Source organism: Gracilinanus agilis, chromosome 4, assembly GCF_016433145.1.
Source record: "Gracilinanus agilis isolate LMUSP501 chromosome 4, AgileGrace, whole genome shotgun sequence".
Classification (NCBI taxonomy): domain Eukaryota; kingdom Metazoa; phylum Chordata; class Mammalia; order Didelphimorphia; family Didelphidae; genus Gracilinanus; species Gracilinanus agilis.
The window spans coordinates 300,506,525-300,519,913 of NC_058133.1; the positions used below are offsets into that span (position 1 = coordinate 300,506,525).

The window sequence follows — 13,389 nt, forward strand, 5'->3', positions numbered from 1 at the left end:
CACAGCCTCACCATCACCATTATTTATGATATTAGTCTTCTTTTGGTTGTTCATGCTCTCTTTTAGGATCATTCTCATCATGAAGTATATTTTGTGCAGCTACTTTGGACAAAGTACTATATGCTAAACAGTGGGAGTGGAAAACAAAGTACCTATAGTAACTCATCTGGGCAAGCAGGCTAAGGCTTAAGAGGATAAAAACCTAAGAAGAACTTGATAATGAATAGATAGAGGGTAGATGGAGAAGTGTTCCTGGAGGTCTGAGGTCCTTATTGACCAAGATGAGACATGCTCTGCACATTACAAATAAAGAATAAGTGTTGAGCTAATTGATGCATGTATGATTTTCATAGGATCTTTACCTAGAACTGGAAGCTCCTTTTGGGGCATTCTTGATTAATCTCTTCATTTTACATATAAGGGAACCAAGACCTAGAAAGGTTAAATGACTTTCCCAAGGTTGTTGTTCATTCTTTGGTTTTAAAGAGGAACAATGTGTAAAAATTCAAATTAATATATTATAATAATAGCTAGAATCTTGTGTTTTAATAAGATTTATTAATAATCACTAGAAGTAAAGGAATAAATAAGTAACAAAATAAAAGCATGTGCCCGTGACTAATCTACCTGTTCAAACAGCTCACATTCCAGCTGTAAGCTGCCATAGGAAGGAGAGCTAGCCAGGGAAGACCACTCAATTTTCCTCTGTCTACGTCAGCACATAATGACAGGGAGTCAGTGGGCTCCAGGGAAATGTAGTTGAAAGGCACAAAATTTAAACCAATTACACAAATAACATTATGGTGGGGTTGTCTTGACTTTCACATTAGATTTAAGTGAGGAAGAGTTGCACAACATTGTCAGCCTCACTCACTCTCTTCAAGAGCCATTAAAGTCCAGTAGCAAGACAAAGTCAGGATAACTGGCAATGGCCTGGGATGCAGTGGATGACTTTGACGTCTTCTATTTCTGACCAAGTTCTAAGTATTCCACAGTGCTTGCTTTATCCAGCTCCATGGCCATTGGAACAAATTGTTCTTTTCTCTTTATTTTTCCAGGGAAACTTTTCATATTCTTAGGACAGACATCTCCCTAATTCACTTGTAGGTTTGAGGCCTCTCGGTTACCCATCAACCAAGACAGTGATGGAGTGTGGTTGCTGTGCCTGCTACAACTTCTTGGAGCCACAGGTGAGAGCTGGGTAAAAGGAACATACTAGTAGTAGATGAACAGCCCTGAAAAAGGCTTGGCATGCTCTCATCCCAGAGGTGCTGGTCTTTTCCAGAAACAGAACCCAGGTTCTCTCATCACAGAGATAATAATCTTTCCATCTTATCATGCTGCCTGTTCATTTTAGTCAGTTTTTGAAGGAATATTAGAAAGTAGATAAATTCAGATGAGAAAGCATATTCTGGGCTTAGACTTAGGAGCTTCCTTTTGGCACACACATCTGTCATTTATGAGTTAATTTTATAGTCTATAACTCTGCACAATTTGCATTTTGTGCAAAGTCTGTACAATTACTAAAGTTGTAAGCTTGACCTCATTAGCACCATAAACCAACCAACTTAACTAATAGCTTAGACTATTTCAAGCTTAACAACAAACCTATTTCAATTAAGCTCCCAACATCATGACTCACCAAACCTTTTTTTTTCCCTAGATCTTGACTTTTTCAGTCAGGATCATGTTTTTCCACTATATGGACAATAGGTTTAAGTTGCTGTGACAGAGGACAGTTTAAGTTATACTTAAGTTACCCTACTTTTAATAATCTATATATTTTTCAGTTTTCTAACCAGAACACAGATTATGGTTTCTAATGTTTCTATCAGCAAGCATAATGATACTTAAGAATTTTTTCCTGCTAAATAACATCTTGTAGTATGAACATATTGGACAAATGAAAATTGTGTTCTAATAGCAATAGCTGGATTCATGGTGAGCTTAAATAGTTGGAACTGTTTTACCAATTATGATATATGCAAGATATGTTATAAAGGTTTGATCTAGCCACAATCTGTTGGCAAGGGCATGGCCAGTCCAATGTCACACTTTTATACAAGGAAGATTTTAAAAGATTCCAGTATGTTTGGGCAGGTTTTCTGTAGGAGATTGATTAAAGAATATGGATAAGAGGTGCACAGGACAAAAAAGGAGTGTAGATGGGGAATGATTGGCATTATTGAAGAGAGTACCTGCTTAAGGGAAATCATGGCTTTGTTCAGAGGCTGATGAATAAAAAAGAAATCAGAAATAATGATAGCTAAAAAAAGTAAGCTGGGGTGGGACATATCTGACATGAGTGTGAGCTTTCCCAAATGCCCTAGTTTGGTAATGACTTTGACACCCAATTCCCTTCTCATGAGATTCATTACCTCGTGCTTCCTTGTTTCAGAATTAATCACACTTAACTATCCCTTATTTCTGGTTGGTCTTTTCCTAATACCTGAACCGCCACCCATTGTCCTTTGGCTATCATGTCTCTATGTAGCCTGAATTTGACCTGATGCATGAACTGACTTCCCATTGATACCTTTATGTCCACTTATCACAACTGTATTTGATTTGACACTTTATATAGTAACCATTAGTCTCCTTTAATTATTTCTCTGGACATGTTTCTAATCCTAAAGTATTACACTTATGCTTTATTGTAGTTGCCTTAGGTTATACAAGGCTATGATAATGAAAGATAAGCTCTGACAAGACCTACCAGCTGGAAAGGCTTAGGGTATAGACCCAGTGACAGACAAATGATTGCTATTTGAGGACCAGTCTAGCTGAGCTAAGAGAGATTCATCAATAGAGGGTTAAGCCTCAAGCTGAGAACATTTTTCTTCATCCAGAGCAATTTAAGAGTACAGATTTATTACATCTATTATGTAATAATTGGATGGTCTTCTACATAAGTAGAATACATACATATATACAAATACACTTTAATAAATCAATCAGTAAATATTTGTGAAATATTTACTTTTTTCTTGGGCCTGTGCTAGGTGTTAGGGACTTAAAAAAAAGTCACCAATTATAATAAGCTTACATTCTAAAAGGGGAGACGGTGAGTACTGTATAATTTATATATGAACACAATATTGGCATACATTTATACAAAGTACTTAAGTGCAAAGTAATTTGGAAGAGAAATTGGGAGAAACAACTATTGAGAAAAATAATTAGTGTGGTTTTGGATGTGATGAATTCTGTGTCATTAAGTAGGGCTGCACGTGTATAGATTTCAAAAATGAGGTTCAGATGAAAGATATATTACTTTGGGACATGTTTGAATGGAATTGAAGCCCGGAATGAAAGACTACTAAGGGAGGAACTATAAAAAGAGAACTACAACGTCAGAAACATGAGGAATATATGTTAAAATATCAGAATAGGAAGGTAAACAGCTAGTAAGATGTTGTTAATGTCATAGGATCATTGATATGGAACCAGGAGGGACTTTAGAAGCCAGAAAATTTAATCTCTTCATTTAACATTTGATAAGGTCATTAGAGATCAAGTGATTTGTTCAAAGAAAAAGAGGGAGGATTTGAATTCCAGTTCTCTGACTCCCAATCAAGTATTCTTTTCACTGTGGGAGTATATAAGCTAGTAAAGGATTCTTCTTTATCATCAAACTACACCTAAGACCCAAATAGTTTTGTTGTAAATGACATTGTTATACTATCTTTTTCTGGGAGCAGGAGACAAGGCAAGAAGGGAAAAAAGGAATTCATAAGGATAGTTATTAGGATTGTACATTTGATTGCATTGGTTTGAGGAATTCAGAGGTGAGGAAATTTCTTCTTGGAATTCCAGTGGGTAACTTACCAGCAACTTAATGTCTTTGAAGTTTATCTATAGTAGAAGGCTTAAATGACTTGCCTGGAGTCTTTCTGGCTTTAAAGTCAGCCCTGTAACTTTATAATACACTGATTCTCATGGGTTATCTCAATTAAAACTAAACAAAAGAAAACAAGAACAAGAGGCAGGCTTTCTCTCCATCTTGGTGGTACATCCTCTACTTTTGGCATTTATTTCCCCCAATTTTATTTTTTAATTTGGAAGTTAAAACTCATGTAGGCAGGAAAAAAAAATCTTGATCCTGTTCTTTCAAATTATCAGAGAATTCCTATATTCATGAATGTACCTAAGGGATGATGAAACAAAAGAAAGAGACAATAAAAAACTTTTCCCTTAAATTTATATGTATGCTGTTACTTTTTCTTTGCTTTCAAGTAAAGCATCAATGAAGCACTAAGGATATTGATTTAGACAGAGGGGTTTACATCCAGATTTCATTTAGCAGATTAAAATATGGAGAAGGGAGAACAAAATATACCCACCAGGTATTTCAAGAAGTTACAAGGGTGTTTTTTGACTTTTTTTTGGCTTTTGACTTTTCCCTTTAGGGTAGTGGTATAACTTTTCTTTGCTAGATTTCTAATTGGCAAGGAACAGTGTTGGTGAAACTCTCAGAGACTGAGTGCCCAAACTGCACCCTCAGGCTGCCTGTGAGCCCCCTGCATTAGCCCAGACAGGGAAGGGAGGAAGTGCTCACATTTAGCTCTGGGCAGAGGAGTGAGGAACTTGAAAAATGTCCTCATGTGTGGTGGAGAGGGGGAATGGAGCACTCTAGCACACTGGGATACATGTGCCCTGGGTTTGCCAACACAAATCTAGGATATGCTATACAATTTCTCACAGCCTACATAATCTTTTTTTCTTTACCACCAACTCACATGCTCATAATGTTAATATTTCAAGAGTTTCTATTTGTGCAATAACAATACAGTACTCTTCTATGACTTGAATGATAGCACTTCTGACAGACAGAAAGCATTATGAAAGATGGTGTACGTGCCAAAACTAATGGGCATCCCTTGGCCGTCTCTGATAATCTATGTCATCAAATCTCTGGGGAGCAACTGACTCAATTCAGCTCCTCTATCAAATATTAACTAGTATTCATAGCATCATAGACCTAGAGGTAAAAGATCTATCAGAGCCTATCTAGGAGTACAAACAACAACAGCAATAATAAACATAATAATAATAATAAATACTAGCATATAGGTTTGAGATTTATAAAGTACTTTAGATTTTAATTAATCTAATCCCTACATTTTACAAATGAGTGAACTGAGGCTTAGGGAGATTCAATAATTTATTCAAGGTCATACAGTTAAGTAGGCTTTCATAAAAGGTAGGATTTGAGTCTCGGTCCAATAATTCAAAAACAGTACTCTTCCACACTCCGTTAATCAGTTTCATTTGCCTTCACTTCCTCTCAAAATACATACCAATTATTGTGAAAACATAGGCACATGCCAAGAGTAATCTCTTTTATATGACAAAACATCTGGTAAAACCCCTCACTTTTATTTCTAGGTTTGCAACTCACTTAGTAGGATTGACCTTTCAGTATGCACAGAATATACACATAACGGGATATCAAGATATCAAATTAAATGAAAGATTTTAATGTATGGCATTTAAATAGTCTTTTATTGCACTATTTATAAAACTGTTTTATAGAACACTAAAAAGTAAGGGACTGTTTAAAAATGTTAATCCTATAATTAATAGTCAGAGACATACGCTTTTCCCTAGCACAAGGCAGTGATATTCTAAATCTGTTACCATGAACTTTATAGGAGGAGACAGCCATCTGCCTACACACAGTCATCTAAAGCAAAGCAAAAAATAGGTGCCCTTATGTTTTCTTCCTTGAAATGTGGAGCTGTTGTGATAAAACAGGGTTTAGCTAATATGAATTAAGATAGGATGTCTTAAGAAAAATAGGAATGAAGTACATAGTAAATTGAAGCTGATTCTGTAAATCACTGGTGTTATGAGATCCCACAAGAACAGGCTGATATATTTGAAAGCATACCAGAATGTAGAACAAGGAGATGGGGTTGGGATACATTCTTAATAGGTTACACACTTCACTCTTTTCTACAGCTCTAAACCTTCCTTTCTCTACATCTCTTGACCCAGTGCTAGTTTATTCATTTCTCCTAACTTAATTGATGCCAGAAGCATTGTGTGAAAATCATGCAGCACTTCAAGGCAAAGCTGCTAAAATGCTATTCTCTAGCATTCACTCATGGCTATGTATTATTAAAAGCAACTGGCACATTGGAAGGCTTGTGAAGGAGAGTTAATTTTCTATATGCCCTCTGTGTGCTTGCTTTTTTTTTTTTTTTTTTTTTTTTGTAGTTGTTAAGTACCATTTACTCCTTCATCAACTGGGTTCCGATTTTCTCAGGGAAAATCAAAACCTCTTAAGTCTTCTTCATATGTTTTTAGCCAACTGGATTGGCTCTTTATCAGTACTATCACTGGATATCAATTCTTTTTAGGTCACCTAATCAGATTTTGGGATTTGTTTTAGGTAACTTTTTAATGATCTTCATTCTTCTCTGGACTACATTCCTGACATTCTGGATTTTCTCCATCTTCTCATCCTAGAAATTAATTCTATTCTTAGCCTTTTCACCCTGGAAGTCTTCCACAAATACCTACTACTGCTTCTACTGATAGGCTCTTTTATTTCCCAGAACCTCCATTTTAAGCAAAGTACTTAAGTCAGCCATGCCTTTATTCCTTTTCTAGCTCCACTCTGACTATGAACTTTCTCTACTATAACATTATTTTCAGCTCTATTCTATTATAATAAAAATTCTTTAAGTGAAGGGACTTTATTTTTGCTTACATTTAATAATAATTATAGTGGTATTTATATAGCACTTGCAAAGTGTTTTACTATTATTTTAACCTCATGAGAACTCTGGGAAATGCTATTAACTCCATTTCACAAATAAGGAAGCTGAACCTGAGAGAGGTTAAGTGACTTGCTCAGGGTAACAAAGCTAGTTAGCATACAATGCAGGATTTGAACTCTAATCTTCCACATTACAAATCTAGCATTTGTATTTTTAGCATTGAGTACAAATCCTGAGATATAGTAAGGGACTATTGCATTGTTCTTGACTGTGAATAATTCTTAAAAAAAACAAATTGGACAACATGGTCTTGCTCAGATAAATAAACTTTTACATGCAAAAATAAGAATAAAATGATAAACATATTCTGGATCATGTTGTCTCAGTGGAAATTCAATATCCAGATATGAAATTAAAAAGAGAAAAAATGTCTCATTCTGACAACATGCTTTCAGGGACACATATTTATAACGATAACCAAGGTTTTTTTTTTTTCTTTTGGTTGATTGGTTGGGTTGTTTTTTTCGTTAAGCTATAACATTCAACAATCCTCAGAAATCCCAATATGGGTTTTATATCCAAAGCAATCAAACTTATACTATTTACTTAATAGATGACTGTCTTCTTAAAACTGTAGGAAAAACTAAGGAAGAGTTGCTCTAATTTTTATGGTGGTTATATCCTTTATGTATTGGGCCTATAAGATATTTTTTGTCCATAACTAGTTTATGTAATAATCTTAAAACCAACTAAATCATGAGACCACATTTTTTCCACTTCCTATAAACAAATTTAGTTATTCTGAATATTATGACCAGTAGTTTTTACAAATGTAAATTACATCTATTATAATAATTACATTGCTTGAGCCAATCATTCTACCTGGAATAGTTATCAATTCATACTGTTTATACTTAGAAGCTAAACTTTATGACCTCACTTCTTTCTCTCATGACCTAACAATGTGCTCTGCAAACAAATAACTGGTTTTGGAGCATATGATTGAATGGATATTATAATGGATTTCAAGTCAGAGTAACATGAGTTTGAAAACTGACTGACATTTGTGTGATTGGAATTATTAAATTTTTCTCATTTTGAAAATGAAGAGCTTAGTATAGATGAACACTTAGTTTCCCTACCTTGTCTCTGTAAATATAAGTTGATTATCTTATATGTTGTTCGGTCATTTGAGTTGTGTCTGATTTTTCATGACTCCATTTGGGGTTTTCGTGGCAAAGATACTGGAATAGTTTGCCACTTCCTTTTTCAGGTCATTTTCTAGTTAAGGAAACTGAAGTAAACAGGGTTAAGTGACTTGCCAAGGATCACACAAATGGGAAGTATCTAAGTCTGGATGTGAACTCAGGACTTCCTGACTCCAGACTGAGGGTTCAATCTATTGTACCACCTAGATGATCAATTTGATTTTGCACTGTGGATAAATGGTTCAGTATTTTTTATCTTTAAAATTTGTGCCTGTTTCCAAATTTTTACATTGCTTGAAGTAGTAATAATTAACTATTTTTTTAAAAAGCACTGAAATGATTAAGATATTCCTTGATGATACAAAATGAATTTTTGCCATCACAAAATATATGCTATTTAATGAATAAAAAAGTCCTATCTATTGTATAAATTGAGATTTTAAATCCTTGGACTTCATCCCCCAGAAGTCCCTTAGTATTTCCAAAAATTCCCTTTAATCTCTCCTGTGCCTCTGTGTTTGCATGGTCATGTTATTGTTTTATAAGTTCTGTAGCTCCTCCCTCTCTCTCTCTTCTTCATAAGTGCCGAAGTTAGTTTAGCACCTTTTCAGTCTAGTTTTTTATTAGTTTATTATTAATAAAATGTATTAAATATAATACCTTAGTTATTGAATATTAATTTTCGACTCTACACTATTTAATTTATAGTATTGACTATGTTCAACAAATACCTGACTAAATTATAATATCATTCCTCACAATAACCCTGTGGGATAGACATTACTACTCCCGTTTTACAGATGAAAAGAATTAGACCCAAGTATAAGTGACTTGCTCAGAGTTACACACCTATTAAGTATCTAGCATAGGATACGAATTCCTGTCTTCCTAACACCAAGGTCAAGGCTTAATATTCTATGCCATGAAAAATAATTGGCAATAGGATTATTTGATGTTTTCTAAATTAGTAAAATCATCTAATCTGTCAGCACATTTTTGCAACAAAAGGTAATGTGGCATAAAATGTAGAGAGCTGACTTTGAAGTCCAGAAGATGAGTACAAGTTCTGCCTCTGAGACTGAGTGACAATAAGTAAGTCACATAGCTTCTACGTGCTAGGGGACCTCTAAGACTTCAAAATGCAAAGAAGGCATCAAGCTATATAAGTAGAGGAGTTTTATTTCCAGGAGTTCCCTTCACCAATGAAAATGCAGGTGAAGTTTCTATCTCATTTGTATAAAAGAAAACTTTGAAGAAAAATAAAAACCATAGATAATAAAAGTGATTTAATAAAACAATGCACAATAAGTTTTCCAGATAAATGGAAATTACAAACTTCAGTACACATTGAGAGCTGTTTTCAATCAGCTGAACCTCCAAGCTTTCTATCATTCCTCATATAAAGAGCAGAATATTACCTGTCTCCCTGAAATAAAAGCAAAAATGAAAATAAAATCATGAAGAAATTGGCTAATGAAAGAAGAGAAATGAGTGAAGCAACAAGATCTGAGCAGGATGGATTGAGTTTAGAAAGTGTTGGTGCATACGATGATGTGCTAAAAAAATGGAAATTGGGGAAATGCAAAGGAAAGAATGATGTTGCTCTGTGTCTGGAATGGTATACATCATCTAACAGGTCAGACATTTCAGAATAGCTTAGGTGATGAATTTACTTAAAAATAATGTACCTTTTATGCTTTTATTTTTTCTATTATAATCTTTAAGGAAAAATTTATATCCCAAAAGGTTATTTTCTGATGCCTTTTAAATACTTTACTAGTTCATAAGTAGAGGAAGGAAAATACATTACTTTCCTCACAAATTTTTTATGCAGTTCAGTCTTTCATATGACTAAGAAGAAATCTGGATGGACTTTAAAATCAATTTCTCCCCTAGACTCAATTATTCATATTAAACACAATATCAATTTGTTCATTTTAGTAAAGGAGACTCCAAGTCCTATGATACTTGTTCAGACACATGAAATCTTCATATGAAATTTAAACTTCAAGTGAAGACTACAAGAACTACAAAAGAAGACTCTCTCTTCCTTCTCTGTTAAAAGGGGGACCCTCTTTCCCAAACTTTGATGCATTCTAAACTCATTTCATTAACTTAGCTAACTGTCAAACATGCAGAAGAGTTACATAAGGTAATTCCAGGTTGATCAGAGAGGAACACATATTCTCTCTGCCTGGCTTTCACAGTGGCATTTTGGAGAAACAAAAAGAAGAAAAACATGTGTAGGATTTAATTTACTTCAATCTTGGGTAAAGGATGAAAAAAAGAAATGTCCCTGCAATCTGAAGCATCACACAATAGAGTCATTTCCCCCCTAATTTAGTGCCATTGATTGGTTTCACATAGAATATAATGACCTCTTTCAGTTGGCAATGCAGGGAAATATATGCTAGTTACATTATGTTCTCATATATTGGCAATCTGGCAAGCACGGTTTTGGCTCTAGTTGCCCAGTTCTGCTTCGAATAATGGAAATCCTATTAGGAAGCCATTAGAGATTTATAATAGGGGAAAGCTCTCTTTTTATTGCACAAATACATCCCTCCTCCAATAATGCTAAAAGCATCACCCCAGGAGCATCAAAGAAAGAATCTGATGCTTTATACAAGAGTAAGAAAATGTAAACATTGGTACAATGTTTGTCATATGTAGTTCTTAGATTTAAATAAAGAGTATATGAATGTGATAAAATCTAACCATGAGAGATGCTATTCATGAGGTTCAAAATATGTTGTTAGGCAGAAACTTGTAACAACTAAGGACTGTTTGTCCGTAATTTCATAATTAACTAAATAAATAGCAGTGCATTTGAAACTCTAGCTTTTCTTTAAGGTGGTAATTCACAATTCTTTTAGAAGCACAATGAATTGCATACCAAAAAGAATCCAAGGCTCAGTGTGTTGGAAATGATTAAAGGACAAAGTGCCCTGACATAATGTTTAGTCTTTAAGAGATCCTAAATGCTTCTCATTTTGGGTAATGGTTACTATTATGTGGACTATATGTCTCTAATTCTTCTCTGTCTTCTGTTCCTATTTTGAAGAAAACAAATAAAACATATATTATTTGAAAGGGAAACTGGATAAATAATGAAGAACACTTACCTTTTTCACAGAAGCGGCCGGTAAAATGTAAAGGACAGTCACAGCAAAATGATGCCACCCCAGTAGATGGAAAGATAGGATGACAAGTCCCTCCATTATGGCATAAATTTTCTTGGCATACTGATGGCACTGTAGGAAGGCCGTATGAAGGATCAAGAGAATCCAGTCTTTCAGGAATAACAGAAGGTGATACAAAAGAGGCTGTTGGTAATGAGGTAGAGACAGGAGATCTGTTGAGGGGAAAATCAAAGTGTCCATGAGGATCCTAATTAAAAGCAATAAAAATATTTGCAAGCAAAAAGGGGTGAATATCAACCCAAGGGACTTATTTTTAATTTTTATAAAATTTTTTTAACATTACCATCGTTTTCCCAGTATCCTCTCCTTCCTTCCATATAACAAATAGTATTTTATAGGCAAAAAATAAAGGGAAAAATTAACATAGTTAATATGAAAAATTTGAAAAATATGCAAAATATGAAATGTGTATGGACTTTCTATGTCTACAAATGGATTATGGGAATGTTTTCTCATATATCTTCTTTCTAGTCATCCATAGTCTTTATAATTTTATAACCTGCCCTTTTATGTGTGTTCAGTTGTATATATGCAGTTGACTAATTGTTACAGTCATCTTGTATTTTTGGCTTTGCTTACTTTTATTCTGTTACAATTCATGTAAATTTTCCCATACTTCATTGTATTCATCATATTCCATGGTTTTTATAGAAGTTATATTTCATACTATAAATGTACTATAATTTTTTGAATCATTCCCCAATCAATAGGTATCTAATTTATTCCCAGTTCTTTATAATGACAAAAAATTATTGTTAGAAATTTTTTGAGTATATGAAGCTTTTTTTTGTCAGTGATGTGTTTGAGGTGCATGTTTATCAGTGGAATCTATAGATCAAACAGTGAGATCCTTTTGGTTATTTAATTAGCATAATTATGTTCTAAAAGGAATTCACTGATTTGAAATACCACCCACAATGCACTAGCATGTTCATCTTATCAGATGAACTGGTAATACACTGACATTGACTATTCTTTTGTCATCTCTGTCAATTTGCAGGGTATAAAGCAAAATCTACAGTTTCTTTATATTTGTTTTTGTTTGATCATTTTAGTTGTGCTTAGCTTTTGTGACTCAAATTTTTGGGATTTTCTTGTCAAAGATACTGGAGTTGTTTGCCATTTCCTTTTCTAGCTCATTTTACAGTGGAGGAAAGTGAGACAATTGAGGAACAGTAGTGTTAAGTGACTTTCCCATGGTCACACAGCTAGTAAGTGTTCAAGGACAGATTTGGACTCAGATATTTTCCTAATTCCAAGCGTGATATTTTGTTCACTCTGCGAATTAGCTGTTTTATTTTTTTTTTATTTATTTTCTCTTATTGCTAATGATTTGGCCATATTTATGTGTTTGGCACTAGGTAGAAATTCTTCTTTTGAACACTATTTATTCATCTCCTTTGACCATGGCCTGACTTTTGTTAGAAACACACACACACACACACACATATACATACACAAAATATATAGAAAAATGTAAACATAATATTCACACATATACATAGTTATTTGTTTATTGATATTATATACCAAACCCTAAAGGAGCAAGTCAAAGCAGGAGTGCCACATACATTTTGTAATCTATGGCATTATTAAATTTTTGTAATATTGAGATTATATAATATTTCTCTTAGATTCTACTTGGATAAATTATCATGCTACTAACCTATAAATAAAAAAGAAAAAAAGAAACATTTAATAGTGCTTAATATGGGCAAAACTATACAAGAGCTAGAGATACAAATAAGAAAGCAAGATACTTCAAGTCTTAAGGAGGTCACATCCTACAATGTGTGGTATGGAAGTATCTTGGATTCTTAGAGATAAGCACAATAGAATATAAGATCTGGCAGTTCCTTGTGAGATATAAAGGCTTTGAGGAAGCACCCAATGTTGTTGATCTTTGGAGGAACAATAGATATTTGTACATTCAAAGGAACTCATCAACAGGTTATTTGTGAAACAACTACATTTTTGGCCACAGCCACTCTTGGAAGATTATCAATTAAGTGGTAGCATGTTTATCATCAGTAGAAGAAATACCCACAACAACAACAACAAAATTCAGAAGTCATTAAAATGCCAGAATCAATGAATTGTATTGTATACCACAATACAGTCTACAACTATGTGGCAAGTCAAAAATGACTTTTGTACTCAGTCTATATGGCTTTATAAGTGTCAGGGAATGTAAAAATTATTTATATTTTCTCAAGGGAAAATCTTTACAAGCTAAAACCACCAAATATT

At 34.0% G+C, this 13,389-nt stretch overlaps 1 protein-coding gene across 1 annotated transcript in view; it reads right to left on the reverse strand.

The window, feature by feature from the left end:
* EYS (eyes shut homolog) overlaps positions 1-13,389 on the reverse strand; it is a 1,520,124-nt gene that overhangs the window by 645,594 nt on the left and 861,141 nt on the right. The window contains exon 13 of the mRNA XM_044675358.1: positions 11,062-11,291. Within this exon, the coding sequence (XP_044531293.1) occupies positions 11,062-11,291 (230 nt within the window). The remainder of the gene's footprint in view (positions 1-11,061; positions 11,292-13,389) is intronic.